At 37.2% G+C, this 20,357-nt stretch overlaps 1 protein-coding gene across 6 annotated transcripts in view; it reads right to left on the reverse strand.

The window, feature by feature from the left end:
• MYO9A (myosin IXA) overlaps positions 1 to 20,357 on the reverse strand; it is a 283,325-nt gene that overhangs the window by 37,015 nt on the left and 225,953 nt on the right. For all 6 annotated transcript variants that reach the window (XM_049611861.1, XM_049611862.1, XM_049611863.1 and 3 more), the window contains 5 exons: positions 12,755 to 12,947; positions 11,113 to 11,241; positions 10,189 to 10,294; positions 9,235 to 9,366; positions 8,376 to 8,499 (listed from right to left, as the gene is read on the reverse strand). In XM_049611861.1, the coding sequence (XP_049467818.1) occupies positions 8,376 to 8,499; positions 9,235 to 9,366; positions 10,189 to 10,294; positions 11,113 to 11,241; positions 12,755 to 12,947 (684 nt within the window). The remainder of the gene's footprint in view (positions 1 to 8,375; positions 8,500 to 9,234; positions 9,367 to 10,188; positions 10,295 to 11,112; positions 11,242 to 12,754; positions 12,948 to 20,357) is intronic.

Raw genomic sequence — 20,357 nt, forward strand, 5'->3', positions numbered from 1 at the left:
TGAGCTTACCAATTCACGTGATGAAGACATCATGAAAAAAAAAAATATCCCAAAGAGTCCAATAGTACAAGAAGAATCAGAGATGTGTGGAGCAGAGCTGGACCTAACCTGCAGTCTACCCTAAATCAGCTAAACCTCAGCTGCCCCACAGATGTGTAAGTGATAAATACATGCTTGCATTAAGCCAATGAGTTGTGGGGTGCTTTTATATAGGATTATTTTGAAAACAGCCAATAACTTAGGCTACTCCATGTATACCTAATAGTCACATTCTGGAAGCTACCCTTGAGTACAGTCATTGCCTTTCCCTAAAAAGGTTTGAAAGTCTTTGGTAATGGGTAAAAGTTTGGTAGTATTATTCCCTGGCTTAAAAACCTTTGACAGACTCTCAAGACCTAAAAAGAATTGAATCCAAACTCCTGATTCTGTAATTTAAGAGCCCAAAATGTTACTAACTCATTATATCTTATTACTCTCCCCTTCCTTCATTCTTAACAAGAAATCTTCCATTCTGGCCACTGATGTTCATTCAACTTTTACAAACAGTACTAGTCACCAGCTTTCTATGTTGCTACAGCTTTTTGCACAGACGAGATTTAGTAAACTGAACTGCAATTATGTATTTGTTTGCTAGATTGTTATTTTACCTAAGGCAGAGATACTGTCATTTCTATACCTCCAGCACAGTGCCTGAAACATGGCAGAACTGTTCTATTTTTGTTGAAAACATACGAATAAATGAAATAGAATGAATGAGTGGGATTAGGAGGATAGGTATCATCTGCAGAAGAAAATGGGAAGGGAAAAAGATGTGTCTAAGATGCAGCCTACAAAGAGAAGTATCCTTAAGGAAACGAATTGAAAGTAGTCTCATTTTTATTTAGTAAAATTGTAAAAGTTTACTAAATAGATTAAGAATACTGAATTGAGATTACGTTTTACCTCTACGAAAGTCTTCCTAATGAAAGAAATATAAAACTATGATACCTAGTATTATCATAACTTCATCAAATATACATAAGGAAAAATTTCGAGGGAAATACAAATATTCTAAAGGATTCTCTTTTTTTTTAATGTTTATTTATTTTTGAGAGAGAGAGAGAGACAGACACACAAAGCATGAGCGGGGGAGGGGCAGAGAGAGAGGGAGAAACAGAATCAAAAGCAGGCTCCAGGCTCTGAGCTGTTCAGTGCAAATGGGTTTGCAAACCCACAAACCGTGAGATCAAGACTTGAGCCAAAGTTGGACACTTAACCAAGTGAGCCACCCAGGCACTCTGAAATACAAATATTCTAAAATATTAATAGATATCTATGATTTGCTTCCTGCTTTTACACGCTACCCTGTTTAAAATTTTCCACAATGAACATGAAAAAAGTATGTGAATCTCTTTTATATAAAAATATGTGATCTTAAATATATCAAATGGCTAATTTTAAAAGACATTACATACTATAAAAGAATTCCAGGGGTGCCTCTGTGGCTCACTTGCCATCCGACTCTTGATTTCTGCTAAGATCAGATCCCAGGGTTGTAGGATCAAGGTTGGGCTCTGTGGTGAGCTTGAAGCCTGCTTAAGATTCTCTCTATCCCCCTCTGCCCTGCTTCCCCCACTGGCATACATTCTCTTTCTCTTAAAAAAAAAAAAAAAAAAAAACCTTTCAGTGATTTGAAAGTGGTAAACACAAAATAGTTTATCTTTCAGCTCCAAGTTCTGTGAGAAAAAAGAAAATAGTTTCTTTAAAACCACTAAGTACATTACTACGCACACACAAAACTAGAATGAAGCTTCAAATCTCATTTAAAAAAAAAGGAGCGGGCGCCTGAGTGGCTCAGTCGGTTAAGCGTCTGACTTCAGCTCAGGTCATGATCTCACGGTTCATGAGTTTGAGCCCCACATCGGGCTCTGGTCTGACAGCTCAGAGCCTGGAGTCCGCTTCAGATTCTGTGTCTCTCTCTGTCTGCCCCTCTGCTGCTTGCACTCTGTCTCTCGCATTGTCTCAAAAATAAATAAACATTTTTAAAAAATTAAAAAAAAAAAAGAGATACAAGAGTGAACTGAGACTATTTAACAGTCGAGTTTTAGAATATAAATGGTAGGTAATCCCCTTCTAGCAGTAAAAATTACACAGGGAGCCAACAGCATTCATTTTTGTCTAGCATTCTGTACTTTTTATTCTTTAACCACAACCCCCCAGGATCACTCTGTTTCGTAAACTTTTCACCTCTCTTTTCTCACATATAACCCCATCATTCCAAACCACAATAATCCTTAATGTTTTCTCACTTCCTATCTTCTGCCTTTTATTCTTCAAACCTAATTGTTAGGCTTCCTGAATTAAGTTCCCTTCCCAGATATTACTGTAGTTCTTCCATTTCCATGCAATTCTATGTATAATAATTCCCTACATAATTTTCATTTGTCCCCATTTGAGAGAAGATTCCAAAGCTTTGAAAGAGGTGCTTTTCTCACAAATACACAAAGAACACAAATGCTGTTCTCCTTCTGCCTACTCTCCCAAGAAGGTCCTGTGTATCCTCCTTGTCACTGGCCTTGCACATTTACTGCATGCAGATCTAAGCCTACTCTTTCTATTTCCCACAACCCCTTTCCAGAGATCTAAGTAATACCTCATGCATACCATGACGATCTCTGGAAAGGGCTTAGGGAGAAATAGAAAGAATAGGGTCCTTCTGGGTGTGGTGTTATCAAAGACAACACTACAAGTTCTCACCACAAGAAAAAAATTTATAACTGTGTGGTGATGTAACCTACATTTGTTGTGGTAAATTCTGTAATATATACATATAGCAAATCATCATATAAAAGTCTGCAATATATACTTTTAGCAAATTGTTATATTATATACCTAAAACTAACATGACATTACATGTCAATTATATCTTTAAAAAAAAAGACAACAATATAAAAATACCTGCTGGTCAGTACCAGAAACAATAAGAATGCTTCTATATTCTGAGAAAATCTTCACTCTCTGAATCCGATTCTTATTATTTCAAGTCACCTGAATGTGAACAGCAGACTTAGATACTATACATTATTAACATAAGGAAATGACAAAACCCTTCGCTGGAAGGAAAGCAAGTCCACACTTGGAATATTTCTTTCCTTTGGAACCATTCAGAGCTGCCAATTTTCGATTGATTTCTGGCTTTCCAATTATTAATACTTAACTTTTGGAAGGACATTTCTAGCTTCTTTTGGTGTAGTCAACTGCAAAACTTAACGCTGCAGATCTACCTATACGGGTTAATACAGAATCAAAGGTATGTTAACTTCTAAAAGAGACATGCAGGTAAGTTCTTTAATAAGCCTACAACAGGCAGAATTCACAAGGTCTGCCACTATGAGTACAGCAGTAAAATCTCTGAAAAGACTTAGAGCAATTTATAAATTTCAAACTAAGTAAATAAAGTAGCAACTGATACTATTTTAAAAATTAGAATGTTCATTTTTTTAAAATGCCCTTCTTAGAATGCTTGTTCAGCTAGATACGTTATGAAGAAAAGAATTCCATGGTCAAAGTTTTGGAAGTGTTATCCATTATATCCCCAACTTTGTTTGGTTATGGAAACTTTTGTGTGTAACATCTTTCAAGATGATGATTTGTGAAAGTTTTACAGATTAGTAAAATTTATTTCAAATTGTATTCTTCATATTGTATTAACATAAATAGTGCTAAATCAATATATGTTTGGAATTATGCCATAAATAAATAAATAAACCACTTCTTATAGCAAAGGAATAGTTGGATGAGACTAGAAGCATATCATATTCTGAAATCCTAGTCTGCGAGTGTCCTAGCCAAAGATTATGCTCCATAAACCTAATGACCTTCTTTCTGCATGGTAGCAGAAAGATTTTCCACATCATTTCAAAATGAAATGATCAGCATTCAACCTATTTCAGTGATTTATGAGTCAAGAGCTTTCTGATACATGACTGCTAGTCTTGCCTATCTCTAATCTATTCTTCTTTAGAATGCTACCAGTTATCTTCTAAAAGACACACTGATGGTGACACTCCCTCATTTAAAAACCTTTCCATAGCTCCCAAATGCTTCAAAGCAGGAAATTCAAAATTCATTTTTTTTAGCTTTATTTATTTATTTTGAGAGAGGGAGAGAGTGTGGGAGGGGCAGAGAGAGGGAGTGAGAATCCTGAGCAGGCTCTGCACTGTCAGCGCAGAGCCCTATGTAGGGTTTGAACTCATGAACCATGAGGTCATGACCTGAACCAAAATCAAGAGTCAGATGCTTAACCAACTGAGCCGCCCAGGAGCCCCAAGAAATTAAAAAAAAATTGTTTTTTAATGTTTATTTATTTTTGAGAGAGAGAGACAGAGCACGAGCATGGGAGTGACAAAGAGAGAGGCAGACAGAATCCAAAGCAGGCTCCAGGCTCTGAGCTGTTGGCACAGAGCCTGATGCGGGCCTCAAACCCACAAACCGTGAGATCATGACCTGAGCCGAGGTTGGACACTTAGCCAACTGAGCCACCCAGGCACCCCAGAAATTAAAAAGTCTTAATGTTGCACATCTGGTTCCAATCTACTTTCCAAATTATTCTGCCACTTCTACACCACCTACCCCAGCTCTAGCTATACCAGGTAGTTATTATTCACAGATTGTTGTTTCATGCTTCTTTTCTTCTTGAATTCTCTTTTCCCCTCCTTCTTTTCTCCATTTGTTAAATTATTATTCATCTTTCAACACCCAACTCAAGACGACCGTTCACATTGGCAATAATACAACATACGTTTCATAAATATATTTCACTCTTCATTTCAGAAAAGTCACTACTATATTTAATTATGGAATAGTAATTTTTTTCATCTATGAATAATGAACCCTATTGAGTTTGATTAGTCTATTTGTAATGGTTATCCTAAAAACTCACTGCTATCTCCCCTAGATTTAATTCTTAGATTCAATTCCATGGATACTTACTAAATACCAAATATTCCCTAGACACAGTCATACTCTTAAGAACTGGGCCTATATACAGCCTTTACTACAGCTAAATGCAAATGCAATAGTACATTGCATTTTTCTTCCTGTTCCAAAATTGTGGCTAAGGCCCAAAGCTGAGGATAATGAAGTACTCCATCTACTAGCTTAAGAAGCTAACCATAGTTGGTACCAGACTCTTCTCTAAGGGTTTAACTGAGAGATACCAATTTATTGAGACACCTCCTACCATCAATATCCTAACACCTTCCCTCAATGTGAATCTAAAAAGGCTGAAAAGAAAAGAGGATTACTAGACTTTAAGGGGAACACAGAGTTTATGAAAATAGGACATTCCTTTCCTCTTTGGAGAAAAAAGAAGTTGTCATATTTAAATCCAGAGGGAAAGAATCATGGTCATCTAAAAGAAAGTCAGACTGGTATTTCATTCCCTATTTGGTTATTTGTATAGGCAAAAGACTTACTGATTTACCCCTCTGTTATATACATAAGGGAAAAGAGAAATAAGGAGAGCGTATGGTGGGGGAAGTGAGAGATAGTAAGACAGGAAAGACAATGGCCTGGTTCCTGGAACCTGGTTCCAAGAGGTATGAAAAATGTAACCTTTCCCCTAATGTGCTTGTAGGCCCTAGAACTGGTACTGGGAGGTAGATTTGACTGTAAAGTCCTGAGGCAAAAAAAGACATACAGAGTCCCATGGTGTGAATGCCATTAGTAGGTTTAGTCCAAAGATGTAACCAAATCTTCCAAGGGATTGCCAATGCCTGTAAACATGGGATAGGACTGATCTGTTAGCAGGATAAATGGAAGTTCCCACTCACCTACATTTAGGCTATTGACAATGAGCTAGAACAGCAGTGCTGAACAACCAAGAAAGAGGACTGCCACCTCAACAGTGGGATATCATGTAGGATTTTGCCCCCGGTATCACTCCTCCCAGTTTCAACACTAGAGGAAGAAAAATCACAAGAAAAAGGGAAGGCGGACATGTGTAATAAAAGGAACCTACTTACCCACCCCAAAAGTTTTCAGCCCCAGATTAAAGTCTAGTTTTCCTGAGAGAAAATGAAAAGAGTAACTGAATCAAGTCTGTGACTCAAGTTATAATATGGAGAAAACTGATTCTTAAATACTGCCATGAAGACAAGAGTGTTTAAAAATTTCAGAATAGTGACAAGACACTGTGAAGGCAGTTGACATCCAATCAGAAAGGGGAGTGAGACATGGTAGAGTTGGCAGGCAGTTACTAGGTAAAAAGCAAAACTGATCGGTGTTTATATCCCAGCAAATTGAGATCCTCAATGAACTAGTTAACCACAGATGGATAGCCTCTGAAGTTAGTTTCCACATATACTGGTGTTCTTAGCTTTCCATCTCTCCTTTCTTTTTTTTTGTATAATAAATGAAATCCTGGTATGAGCTCTATTATACTATGATATTTATACTATGAAGTCTAGAACCAGTCTGTCAATTTTTTCACTACCATTTGCTTGCTGCTCTGTCTGAAAAATGCTAAGCAGATGAGAGCTATTATTCTGTATCTGGGAAGTCACCATTAAAGTCACAGATATGAATGGACAAATAAGCGTCACTAATGATGGAGGATGCTAGTAGTAGTAATAGGTATTTCAAGTAATGAAGTGAAGGGGACCAATGAGAACAAAGTTCTTCAGAAATTAATTTGATACCTCAAAGCCGCTTTCAATGTTACCTTTTAATGATCCAACCAAAGAAGAAATCTACAAAGAGGCTTATCTGACAAAGAGCAAAACCAGTATATTATAAATGGACACTGTTCAGCTGCATGATACAAAGGAAGAAAAGGGAAGGTTCTAAAGAAAAAGAGTAAGAGAAAAACAAGTGAAGGCTGGTCAGGAAGTGGGACCTGAACTGGGGCGGTACATGGAAGGTGGACAGGCATGGATGATAGACAGAGCAGAACAACTCTGGATGGATGGTAGACAATAATGTAAAGTGGCTATGACACATTGCAATATTAATACATACCGAGACTGAATTGCGGGTAATGCTCATAAATCTAACTGCAATTAGTACAGGTTTCTGGATTAGGAAGGACATGAAAAGGAAAGCAGAAGGTTAGAATGTACATGTCATTGCCCCATTAAAAGAGAAGGTTTAATCTTTCAATGGACTGAATATATCTGTCTTCTGCAGCATCAGGGGGAAAAAAAGCACAGCTTGTCTAGCTGCTTTGAAAAGCAGTTTTAGAGTAAAAGGTCTCTCCCCATCCTTCTTAGATGGGCACTGCTAAATTGGGCATCCTAGAACTGAGCTCCTGAAAATTCAGACTACCAGAAAGGGTTTCACTTTTCAATAGTGTTTCTGTTTTCATTTTCTAGGGAAAAGATTTAGATAGTGTCCTACAATTAACTTTCTTTAGAAACTTGACTGCCTGGAAAAGGTCTATGTTTGTACTTATTTTTAGAGAAGACCCTTCACTAATTTAAATCAACAGACATATTTGTTAGGACTTATTCTGTGCCAGGCAGTTTAAGCACTAAAGAAAGAAACAGAGTTATTTTAATGTTAATCTAAGTATAAATCACGAAGATATAGATGAAGTATTGCTGGGCTCCTGGAAAAGCACGAGCATGATGACAGGGAAGCCTGCTTCCCTTTAGAGATTTACTGGGAATCTGACTGGGTCTTCATTGCTACAATTCTGTTTTGCAGCTGAGGGGAATGGTAGCAAATGATAGGACTTTAATGCAGCAGTAGCATCCCAGTTACCCAGATCCTACTGATTACTGGTCAGTGAGAACTGAAGTTGTCTATCTATAGGTCACTGGTTACAAAGGAAGACATTAAACAGAAAAGTAGGCAAATGGAGAAAACAAATTAAATTTTTGCCAGGCTTTTCTCAAAACCTAATAATAAATCCTTAAAGAAATCTTTGATAATAGTAGACTCACAGATGGAATTCCATTCCTTATGAATCACATTCTTGCAAATGATTAAGTTCTCTACATCACACAAGTATTAACAGGAACATCAAAGGTGACATGGTTGAGGGTGGGAACAGATGGTGGAACGAAGTAGAGAAAAAAATTAGGATAGGTTAAATTTTCACAGAAAGGACAGGAAAAGAAAACAGGACAGATTATTAAACCACCAGCATTTTACCCAAATACTTGACTTAAAAACTTCTACACATTTAACTATATATATTCTGTACATATTACTAAAGAGGGCTAAAATATCAAACATGAGGCATCTATATTACCCTGAGTTAAAGTGGTTTCTTTTTACTCATTCCATGTGAAAAAGGTTTGGAGAATAATCTCTCTTTACACCATAAATGCACACTTAAAGCCCCAGGAAGGCTCCCATTTTCCCCTGTGATTCCACATCTTGTATCTTACCATTGATCTACGAATCAGAGACAGCCTGGTCTTTGCCTTATTCTCAGCAAATTCCAGGCTACTGATGTCTTTGAGACGAGCCTTGTATTTATTCATTTGTTCCACAACAATCAGCTCCACACAGCTGAAACAGGAGGAAAAAGAGAAAACTGTTAGGAGCTGAAGTAAGTCAAATAAAGTGTAGTATCCACAGACTGCTTTTCAGCTAAATGTGGCAGATGGTTGGAGAATGAAAGAAAAATCAACATTCCTTATTATATGAGCTCTATGACAAGGTTTCTATAATGGTGGTCCACAACTTTGGCTGTACTTCAGTACCCACCCAAGGAGTGACTATATGTCGCAAAGCCCAGGCCATACCCCAGACCAATTAAATGAGACTCTCTAGGATGGGACAAAAACACCAGGATTTTTTTTAAAGCTCTTTTTGCAGTCAAGGTTAAGAACCATCAATCTAGAAGGAAACCAGAGGCCTACCAAAAAAGGTTAAAGTAAAATGCAGAAATACTGAAGTACTAAGGCCAAAGGGATTCGGAGCCAGTTAGACTAATTATGGGAAGATACAAAGTATACATAATTTGGTAAAATGAAATTCTAAAATATTTTTCGAGATTACAAGCATTGCTAAAGAAAAGCTAAATTTAAAAAGTAAGATCCTTCAAAACAAATGGTGTTCAGTTGAATAGAATCTAAAAAAAAATTTTCATCTTCAGCGTAAGAAAACCCAATGGTGTCTAACAATCTTCTTAAAAACATCTGAACTTATGAAATCATTCACTATGTTCGATATCTGGATAAAGTGGCTACGCTGACTCAGAAATTTCTGGGGTCTTGTGGAGGTGTTAACAACAGGCCTTACGTGGTAGTCTTACTGATGTCCTGCACACTTTGTAGTGGGTCAATGGTATCAGGGCAGCGGAGAATGCAGGGTGCGAACACAATGGCTAAAGCATTAGCAGACATTCTATTAGTTTCTTCCTGTAGAGCAATCCTAAGGAATAAAAAAACCAAGTGAAGTTCAGAGAAAAAGGGTAAATACTAAGGACACAGGCAGAGGATATGAGAAAAAGATGACGTATGACATCAAGCACGTAGTACTGGAAGGATATACATATCAGTTGAAAGAAGATACTTGTAGACTTTTCCCAAAGCTATTCCTTTGCCTCTGGAAAATATACTTTTTTTTTTTTAATGCACTTTCACTCTGTCCCTTACTTGAAGCAATATAGGCTAGCAGATAGCTTATCAAGGGAAATTTCTGACCCACTGCCATACACCTGATAAACGTGTCTGAACAATGCACAGCAGAGACTTTAAGGCATTTTCAGATAGTCATATTAGATATTCATCTAACATTTACCTAGTATTTACCAGATACTTATCTAATAAAAATAAACATAACTTTCTACCCAATTACTGCAGATATTTATACTCAGAGAAGAGAGACCACTCCTGAAGTCTCTGGTCAGTCAATTCTCAAGCACCATTTGAACCCACCTCCTTTGAATTAGGTTAGGTCTATTTCCTAGTTCAGGAATGAGATAACAGGCTAGGCTACATAGTGCCACCATGAGGCTGAAGTTGTTACATGGCTCAAACAGGGCAGAGAAGCACTTGTCATGCAGTCCAACTCAGCTGAGGCTTTCTGCTCCAAGGAACTGTAAGCCCCTGTTTGAGTCGCTGACTTTATAAATAGGAAAAAAAAGATCTGTCAGTTTTCCAAATGAAGGAGTTCTTCCCTCATTTAAAAGAATCAAAAAAAAAAAAAAAAAAACCCAAAACTATCATATCTTTCCTTGCTCCTTGAAATTACCTGACTAGATGAAAGATGAGGCGTTCCAGTGTATTGAGATGAGTTCGAGAGAGCTGGTCAATCACAGAGTATACACCACGGATTGTTTCTTTCCTCTCCTGAAGGCCTAGAAAGAGGAAGGACAGCAAATAAAATTGAATACGCCCTCTTATATGCTGTATCTTCCTCCTGAACAGATAGAAGCAGGGCAGCCTGGCTCTAAATTTTAAAGTTTTAGGAGAGATAGTTGTACCTGTATGACAGAAAACAAGCAACTCACAGTTACTACTAATCTTCCTTTGCTTGAATTCTATATTCACTAAGCAGTCTCCTGGTTTTAATCTATATCCCAGTAATCCTTATTACAGCAAGGGGAAAGAGACGGCCTAGTTTTTTAGGCATTTTGTGGCAGGTGGATTCCCCCATTAAAATTAATTAATTGCCATGTAATTTATAAATTGGCCTTATAGGAATTTGAGGAGTAATGCCTCAGGGCCTAAACACGTCTAGGCAGGCCTTCAGCAACACCCTACATACCTGTAGTGCTGAAAAACTAAACTCCATCATCTAGTAGGCCTGGCATAAAATAGATAGCAGAGATCTTGCCTAGATTCACAATTTAAATGAATATAAGCTGGCCCTTAAATCTATTTAGTTTTCTAATGTGTTTATAATTTGTAATCTTAGTCTTTCAATCTCTTTGTGAGAAGCAACTAACTGACTTACTCAGAAAACTTTTAGGATCCTGACATTTTAATGAAGCTCTCAAAAATCAACAAATGAATAGGTGAGAATACAGTGGCAGTTCTGTATTGACTGTCAAAAGCTTACTTTTGGACCTATATGGACTAAACCACTAGAGGATGACTAAATAAATCTATAATGAAGATAGCATTCCTTTCCCAAGTATAGCCCTTCCGTGGAATCCAGGAAGCCTGTGCTTACCCATAGCTCGAAGAAATTCCTCATAGAGCTCAAAGGTCATGAGTGGATTGGGCAAATCACGAAGCCATTGTTTGAATACACTTGCAATGACATGTATGTTATAGTCATCCAGGTTTACATTCTCAGCATCTGTTTATAGACAAGAGTTAGATAACAAAGCCAAAACATGCAAAGAAATTAAAATAATTCACTTTAGAAACTATCATCACCAAGGAAGCCTTCATGTTCTTAATTGAACTAATACCTTCTACAATCTAATTGTTTGCTCTAGAACAGCACTTCTAACAGTGGTAAAGGAACAGCTTTTTGTTTGTTTTCCAAATCTGTTGTAGACTGCTAAATAAGTAAAATAAAAGATCATATGCTTTCATGTCAAAGCTCTGTTAAATACTGTTATAAGTATTTCTAAATGCTTACACTCAGTTTTTGTACTTATCTTGTAGATTGGTCTGTGAGCCACACTTTCATTAGCAATGCTTTGGACGACACATGGGGAAAAGGCCCAGAAGACATTTTCTAAAAATAAGGCTAATGTTAAGTCATTTTTAAAGATGAAAGGACAGCAATAACTGAACTTAGGAAATGTAAAGGACATATCTTTACTCTGTTTCACTTATAAACTCCCAAAGGTTATACAAAGGAAATGATTGGGAGGATATAGGATGAATGATTTTTCATTTGTGCTGACCCAAGGTGCAAGACACAAGTTGGAAACTGCCTTTAAACTGGAGTAGATGGAGTCTCTGGTAGGCAGAAGTTCCTGCTTGAGTTTTACCAAACATTTTCTGTTATTTCCATACTAATTTCTCCCTGATTTGCCCATTAAAACAACAACAGCAAAACAAAACAACTAGAAAGAAAAAGCACGTAGATAGGTTCCTGGAGACACAGAGACAAGCTTTGTATCTATGTTTGATTCAAAATGATCTATTCCTTCCCAATAGTGATAAAAAGTAGAAGTTGACAATGAAACCAAAGTCAAACTCCTGATATATTCCGGGTCTGAGGCTACAGTTCTACACAGGTACATGTTTAATCCACTAAATAATTATGTCATCAATATAGGAAGGTGAGAACATGCATCAGAAACAGCACACTTGGGAGTCAAAATAACAGACTAATAGGCGATAGTTTAGATTATGAATTCAGAACATCTGGGGTTAAATCCCAGCTTGATCACTTATTGGTGGTGAGTCTTTGGGCAAGATCCTCTGTAAGCCTCAGTTTCTTTAAGTAGGATAATAATCCCTAAATCATAGGACTGTTGTGAAGATTAGAATAAAAACATTGGCACACCGCTCTACATCATCATCAACAGATCATTATGTAATTTTCTTTAAATTATTTTCTTCTTTGTAAATTACAGATATCATGACCATACCAAATTGTTAAGATTAAATGAGATCTGTCTGAAGTACCTAATAATGCCTTGTATAAATGACACACTCAATATGTGTTTGCTGAACTGACCACATAAAAACAAAGATTCTTTAGAAAGCCACAAAATGAATAAGCACCACAGAAAAGATTGCACTCTTTTGGCTACGAGAAAAAAAGGCAACATGTAATGAAAACTTTAAGAGTGTAAAATGACCTATTTAAATAAAAGCATGTGGTCTTGATTTGGAGAGCACTATCTTACCTGTATCTAGACCCTGTCGGAGCTCCTTGATTTTATTAGTTGAACCAGACTTTCGGTAAATACCTTCTGTGTACAGTCCATGCATTTCAATGTAGTTTATGAGCTTTTCCACCACTAAAGGAACAGTTCGTTCTTCACTGGTCAAACGGGACAATTCAACCCCAAATTGTCGAGATGACAGCTCTGGATCATACTAAATGGAAGATAATTTTCTGTTTCCAAATACATTCAAACATCTTTAAACATATTTAACCAGTTACTTAAGAGGAACTACTTTTTATTTCCCTGAAGTTTCATGAACACAGTTATAGGAGTTGGAGGGAAAGGGAATTCTGGTTAACACTGACAATATATATCAAGTGAGACATACTTTTCAATCCTCTACCACTACGAATCCCCTCAAAATATAATGGGGTAGAGAATGACGACAGTGGCAACAGGCCAATGTTCCCCTTCCTATTAAAAAGTTCTTCACATAAAGTTGGGATTTGGACAAAGGAGAAAGGGAATAGACTTTGTGTGCTAAACATTTACCAAGCACCAATAGAAAGTCTGATTAGATATGAATTAGAGCTGCCAGTAATTTCTGATGCTTAACAATGCTTCAATGTTTATGTAAACTTCAGGGAAGGTTTTTTGTTTTTTTTTTAATTTTTTTTAACGTTTATTTATTTTTGAGAGAGAGAGAGAGAGAGAGAGAGCATGAACGGGGGAGGGTCAGAGAGAGAAGGAGACACAGAATCTGAAACAGGCTCCAGGCTCTGAGCGGTCAGCACAGAGCCTGATGCGGGGCTCGAATTCATGGACCGCGAGATCATGACCTGAGCCGAAGTCGGACGCTTAACCGACTGAGCCACCCAGGAGCCCCAACTTCAGGGATGTTTAACTGAACAATATCATAGGCAAAGGCAGAAGCACACACAGACTGACCCATGATTAGTGTTCAAGCTCTTTCTTACTTTAATTAGTGTATCTGCGGGCACCTGAGTGGCTCAGTCAGTTAAGCTTCCTACTTCAGCTCAGGTCATGATCTCACGGTCCAGGAGTTTGTGCCCTGTGTCAGCTCAGAACCTGGAGCCTGCTTCAGATTCCCTTTCTCTCTCTCTGCCCCTCCCTCACTCATGCTCTTTCTCCCTCTCTCAAATATAAATAAACATTTAAAAAAAATAGTGTATCTGACATCATAATCCTACTAACTACAGTTTACATGACTGTAAAAGAACAGCTTATCCTGAAGATTATTTGAAGTAATTCACAGAAGATAAAAATGCCAGGTATTATCTCTGAGACTCAGATCTTTTTTTATAAATCTCTTCTCTTTTCCTTCTCTTGCATCATTCTCTTTTTCTAACTTGGTCGTGGGGTGGCTGGGTGGCTCAGTTGGTTAAGCATCCAACTCTTGATTTTGGCTCTCAGGTCATGATCTCATGGTTCATGAGTTCAAGCCCTGCATTGGGCTCTGTGCTGACAGTGTGGAGCCTGCTTAGGATTCTCTCACTCTCTTGCTCTGTCCCTCCCCCACTCTCTCTCTCTCTCAAAATAAATAAACTTTTAAAAAAGATTATTTGTCCTAGTTCTATGAAAATGCTGCTGGCATTTTAATAGGAATTGCATTAAATCCAGTAGATTGCTTTGGTTAGTACGGACATTTTAACGAAACTTGTTCTTGTAATCCGTGAACATGGAATATCTTTCCATTTGTTTGTGTCATCTTCAATTTCTTTCATCATTGTTTTACAGTTAATAGAGCACAGGACTTTCACTTCTCTGGTTAAGTTTATTCCAAGATATTTTTATCATTTTTGGTAGAATTCTAAATGGGAATATTTTCTTAATTTCTCTTTCTGCTACTTAGTGTATAGAAATGCAGTGGATTTCCATAGATTGATTTTGTATTCTGCAATCCTACTGAATTTATTTAGCAGTACCTTTTTGGTGGACTCTTTAGTTTTTTTTATATATAGTATCATGTCATCTGCAAATAGTGAAAGTTTTATCTCTTCCTTAGCAATTTCCATACCTTTTATTTCCATATCTGTCTGACTGCTGTGGTTGAAACTTCCAATACTATGCTGAATAAAAGTGGTGAGAGTAGACATTTTTGTCTTCTTCCTGACCTTAGGGGGAAAGCTCTGTTTTTCCCCATTGACTATGAAGTTAGCTATAGATTTTTCATATATGGCCTTGATTATGTTGAGGTATGTTCCTTCTAAACCTACTTTGTTGTGGGTCTTTATCATGAATGGATGGTATAACTTCAGTAAACTCTTTTTCTGCATCTGTTGCAATGGTCACATAGTTTTTATACTTTTTCTTGATGTGATGTATCACATTAATTGATTTACAAAAATTGAACCACTCCTGCATCCCAGGAATAAATCCCACTTAATCATGGCAAATGATTTTTTTAATATACTGCTGAATTTGCTTTGTTAATATTTTGTTGAGATTTTTGCATCTATATTTATCAGAGATATTGACCTGTAGTTCTCTTTTCCTGTACTGTCTTTATCTGGTTTTGATTCAGAGTATTGCTGGCCTAATAGAATGAGTTTGAAAGCTTTCTTTTTTCTTGTTTAGAACAGTTTGAGAAGAATAGGTATTAATTATTTTTTAGATGTTTGTTAGATTTCACCCATGAAGCTGTCTGGTCTTGGACTTGTTTGTTGGGAGGATTTTGTTTGTTTTTTGTTGTTGTTTTTTTTTTTAATTACTGACTCAATTTCATTGTTGCTAACTGGTCTGTTCAAATTTTCCATTTCTTCCTGACTCAGTTTGGGGAGGTTATATATTTATCCATTTCTTCTAGATTGCCCAAATTGTTGGCATATAATTTTTCATAATATTTTCTTATAATCCTTTGTATTTCTATGGTGTCAGTGGTTATTCACTTCTGATTTTGTTTGAGTCCTTTCTTCTGGAGTCTTGCTAACAGTTTATCAATTTTTAGATCTTTTCAAAGAACCAGGTCCCAGTTTCATTCATCTGTTCTGTTGTCTTCTTAGTTTCTATTTCCTTTTATCTGCTCTAATCTTTACTTCTTTCCTTCTACTAGTTTTGGGTTTTGTTTGTTCTTTTCTAGCTCTCCTAGGTATAAGGTTACGTTGTTTATTTGAGATGTTTCTTGTTTCTTGAGGTAGGCCTGTACTGCTCAAAACCTCCCTCTTAGAAAGTTTTGCTGCATCCCAAGGATTTTGGACTGTTGTGTTTTCATTTTCATTTATATCCATGAGTTTTTCTGATTTCCTCTTTCATTTCTTGGTTGACCCATTCATCATTTAATGGCATGTTATTTGACCTCCATGTATTTGTATTCTTTCCAGATTTTTTGTTGTTGTTGATTCCTAGTTTCATAGCATTGTAGTCAGAAAAGATGCATGGTATGACTTCAGTCTTTCTGAATCTGTTGAGACTTTTTTTATGGTCTAATATGTAACCTATTCTGCAGAATTCTCCATGTGCACTTGAAAAGAATATGTGTAAAAAAAAAAAAAAGAGTATGTGTTCTTCTGTTTTAGGATAGAATGTTCTGAATGTATCTTTTAGATCCATCTGGTCTGGTGTGTCATTCAAAGTCACTGTTTCCTTGTTGATATTCTGTTTGTATGATCTATCCCTTAATATAATGGGTTGTTAAAGTCCCCTACTATTGTATTACTATCAATTACTTCATTTATGGTTGTTATCAGCTACTTTATGTAGAAAGGCGCAGAAATATATACAATTGTTATATCTTCGTTTTTTATTTTTTTAATGTTTATTTTTGACAGAGAAAGACAGAGCACAAGTCGGGGAGGGGCAGAGAGAGAGGAAGACATAGAATCTGAAACAGGCTGCATGTTCTGAGCTGTCAGCAAAGAGCCCAACGCAGAGCTTGAACTCACAAACCATGAGATCATGACCTGAGCCAAAGTCAGATGCTTAACCACTGAGCCACCCAGGCACCCCTATAATTATCATACCCTCTTGTTGGACTGTTCCCTTTATGATTATATAGTGTACTTCTTTGTCTCTTGTTAACAGTCTTTGTTTTAAAGTCTATTTTGTCCAATATAACTATTGCTACCCTGGCTCTTCATTTCCATTTGCATGATAAATGCTTTTCTACCTTTCACTTTCAATCTGCAGGTGTTTCCAGGTCTGAAATGAGTCTGTTGTAGCAAACATATAATGGGCCTTGTTTTTTTATCCATTCCATCTCTCTATGTCTTTTGATTGGAACATTTAGTCCATTTGCATTCTAAGTAAATATTGATAGGTAGGTACTTACTGTCATTTTGTTACTTGTTTATGGTTGTTTTGTAGTTCTCTGTTCCTTTTGTCCCTTGCTCTCTTCTCTCACAATTTGCTGGCCTTCTTTAGTGATATACTTGGATTCCTTTCTCGTTTATTTTTTGGATATCTACTACCAGTTTGTGATTTGTAGTTACCATTAGGTTTATATTTAATATCTTATGCATTTAGCAGTCTTTAAATTGGTGGTCACTTAAGTTTGACCGCATACTTTATTCCTCACTCCTTCCCACCATGTTTTAGGTATATGGTGTCACATTTTATATCTTTAATTTTGTCAGTTCCTTGACTGATTTTTACAGATATACTTATTTTTATTGCTTTTCCTATTTTTCTTATTCCTACTACTTATGGTCTTTCTTTCCAGACAAAGGAAAGGAAACATTTCTGTCCTTTAACATTTCTTATAGGGCTAGTTTAGAGGTGATGAATTCCTTTAATTTCTGTTTGTCCGGAAAACTCTTTATCTCTCTTTCTATTCTGAATCACAGCCTTGCTGTATAGAGTATTCTATACAATTCTGCAACCAGGTTGCAGGTTTTTGTTTTTTCAGGATTTTCAATATATCATGCCACTCTCTTCTGGCCTGCAAAGTTTCTGCTGAAAAATCAGCTATTAGCCTTAAGTGATTTCCCTTGTATGTATTTATTTTCTTTTCTCTTGCTGCTTTTAAAATTATCTCTACTAACAATATTTTTGGCCATTTTAGTTATTATGTGTCTTCATGTGGACCTCCTTGAGTTGATTTTGTTGGGGGCTCTCTGTGGATCTGGATTTGTTTCCTTCTTCATATTAGGGAAGTTTTCATCTGTTATTTCTTCAAATAATTTTCTGCCACCTTTTCTCTCTCTTTTCTTTCTAGGGTCCCTATTGTGGAAATGTTATTGCACTTGATGGTATTGCTTAGTTCCCATAGTCTATTTTCATTTTTTATTATAGTATTTTTCTCTCCCCTGTTCAGTTTGGTTGCTTTCCATTACTCTGACCTCTGCTGATCTGTTCTTCTGCTTCTTCTGGTCTATTTATTCCATCTATTTTTAATTTTAGTTATTGGGTCCTTAATCTCTGATTGGTTCTTTTTCATGTTCTCTATCTCTTTGTTGAGGGTCATATTGAGTTCCTCTACTCTTATCTCAAATCCAGTATCATTATGACCATTACTTTAAATTCCCTATCAGACATATTACTTATCTCTGTTTTGTTTAGCTCCCTTGCTGTGATTTTGTCCTGTCCTTTCATTTGGGACATATTCCTCTGTCTCCTCATTTTGTCTCTCTGCATCTGTTCCTATGTGTTAAGAAAGTCTGCTACATCTCCCACTCTTGAAATTGATGACTTTATGAAGAAGAGGTCCTGTAATGGCCTACAGAGCAATGTCCCCTGTTCACCAGAACCTGATGTTTCAGGGGTGTCTCCTATGTATGTTGCACGCACCATGCTGTTGTAGCTAAGCCGTGTTTGCCTTCAGTCCATTCATCTGCAATGGCTCTCACTGCCTGTTGTGAGCAGGGTTTGGCCCATGTATTGCTAGTGGGCCAGTCTAGGGCCACCTTGGCCTTAAGTTGATTCAGACCAGGAGTTGGCCAAACATGCAGTAGCACCAAACTACAGGCTGCTTTCCTTGTATTGTCCCCTGAAAAGTTTTCGTTGGTTGGCAGGGACTACAGTCAGACCCGATGTCTGACCTCAGCCCACTGCTGGGCTGCAGCTGTACTGATGTATGTGGTTATCTTCTACTCTCCTTTAGGCAGGAGTCACTTTGGAGTGGTGCCGGTCCCTGTCAGTGTTGCTTGCACACTGCCAGGCTCAAGGCACCACTTTGGATGGGCTCTGACCTAGGATGTACTAGAGGGGGCATTTCTGCAGGAGAACATGGCGGCAGAATGTGCTGCCAGCAAGCTAAGTGGAGAGTGTTGCTGCAGTGCTGGTTCTCATAGCAGCCTGTATATCTAGGCTGGGGGGCAGAGAGGGAAATGGCACCCACCAGCTCTTCTGCTCTTGGAGAAGTCTGCCAAAGATCCCTTCCTCTCCAGCACATGTTCTGAGATTAGTAAATAAATATCCTTCCCATACACCCCATGCATTTTTCAAACTGCTGCTTCTATGCTGTATCTCAGTAGGACTGTTTGTTCTTCTGTCTCTTTAAGGGTGGGGGCTCTACTCTCCCACTTCTCCCAGAGCCAACCCACTGGTTTTTAAATTTACTGGTGTTAAGCCCCATTGATTGTTAGGTTCCTCTGGTTTTCAAAGCCACATGCCATGAAGATTTGTCTTCCCCATGTGAGTACCCTGTGCCTGGGGTGCCTGGCATAGGTCCTTCCCCTCTGTGTGCCCATGGAGTCCCTCTCTCTCACACAGTCTTATGGGTCCACTTAGATCCCACCACAGTTCCTCTCTTCCTACCCTCTTCGATGTGGCCTCTTCTCTACCTTTAGCTGTGGAGAGCACGTTCTGCCAGTCTTTGGGTCATTTTCTGAATTATTTACACTGATGTGGGTGTGATCTAGTTGTACCCATGGGATAAGGTGAGCTTAGGATCTTCCTACTCCACCATCTTCAGAGGAAGTTCACGTCACTTGATTTTTGAATGACAAACCAACTTTATATTCATAGAATAAAACCAACTTTATCACAAAGGTTTTTTTCATTTTTTTCCATTAACACAGATTTAAGTGCTAATAGTTTAAGATTTTTTTATATCTATGCTATGATATAGACTGACCTACAATTTTCCTTTATTGTAATATCCCTTCATGTTTGACTTTAAGGTTTCACTATCTTCGTAAGTCAGTTTGGGGGGAAAAGTTATGAAGTATTCACTCTTTCACCATTCACTGGAAGAATCTATAGAAATTTGATATTGTTTCTTTTTTAAATTTTGGGAAGTAGTTAATTAAGCAAAGATCAGACCTAGAATTTCTTTGTGGGAAGATTTTCAATTACTAACTCGATTTTAATTGATATGATTCTTCAGATCTTCTATTTTTCTTAGTTTAAATAAATTGTCAAATTTGTTAGCATCAAGGTATCCATTAATAGCCTTTAACTAAAGGCCTTTTTAATGTATACAGTATCTGCAATGACACATGAATTATTTTATGGTGACAATTTGTTTTTTAGAAGTTCTTTTTATTAATCCCTCTTGTTAAGAGTTTATCCATGGTTTTAGTATTTCCAAAGCGCTAAAATTTGGCTTTGTAGATTTGATTTCATTTATTTCTCTTTATTATCTTCCTTCTACTGCCTTTGGATTAAATTTGCTGAGGTTACTTTTCCCCATCTTCTAGAGATAGAAGTTTAGATCATTTCT

Source organism: Panthera uncia, assembly GCF_023721935.1.
Source record: "Panthera uncia isolate 11264 chromosome B3 unlocalized genomic scaffold, Puncia_PCG_1.0 HiC_scaffold_1, whole genome shotgun sequence".
Taxonomy (NCBI): domain Eukaryota; kingdom Metazoa; phylum Chordata; class Mammalia; order Carnivora; family Felidae; genus Panthera; species Panthera uncia.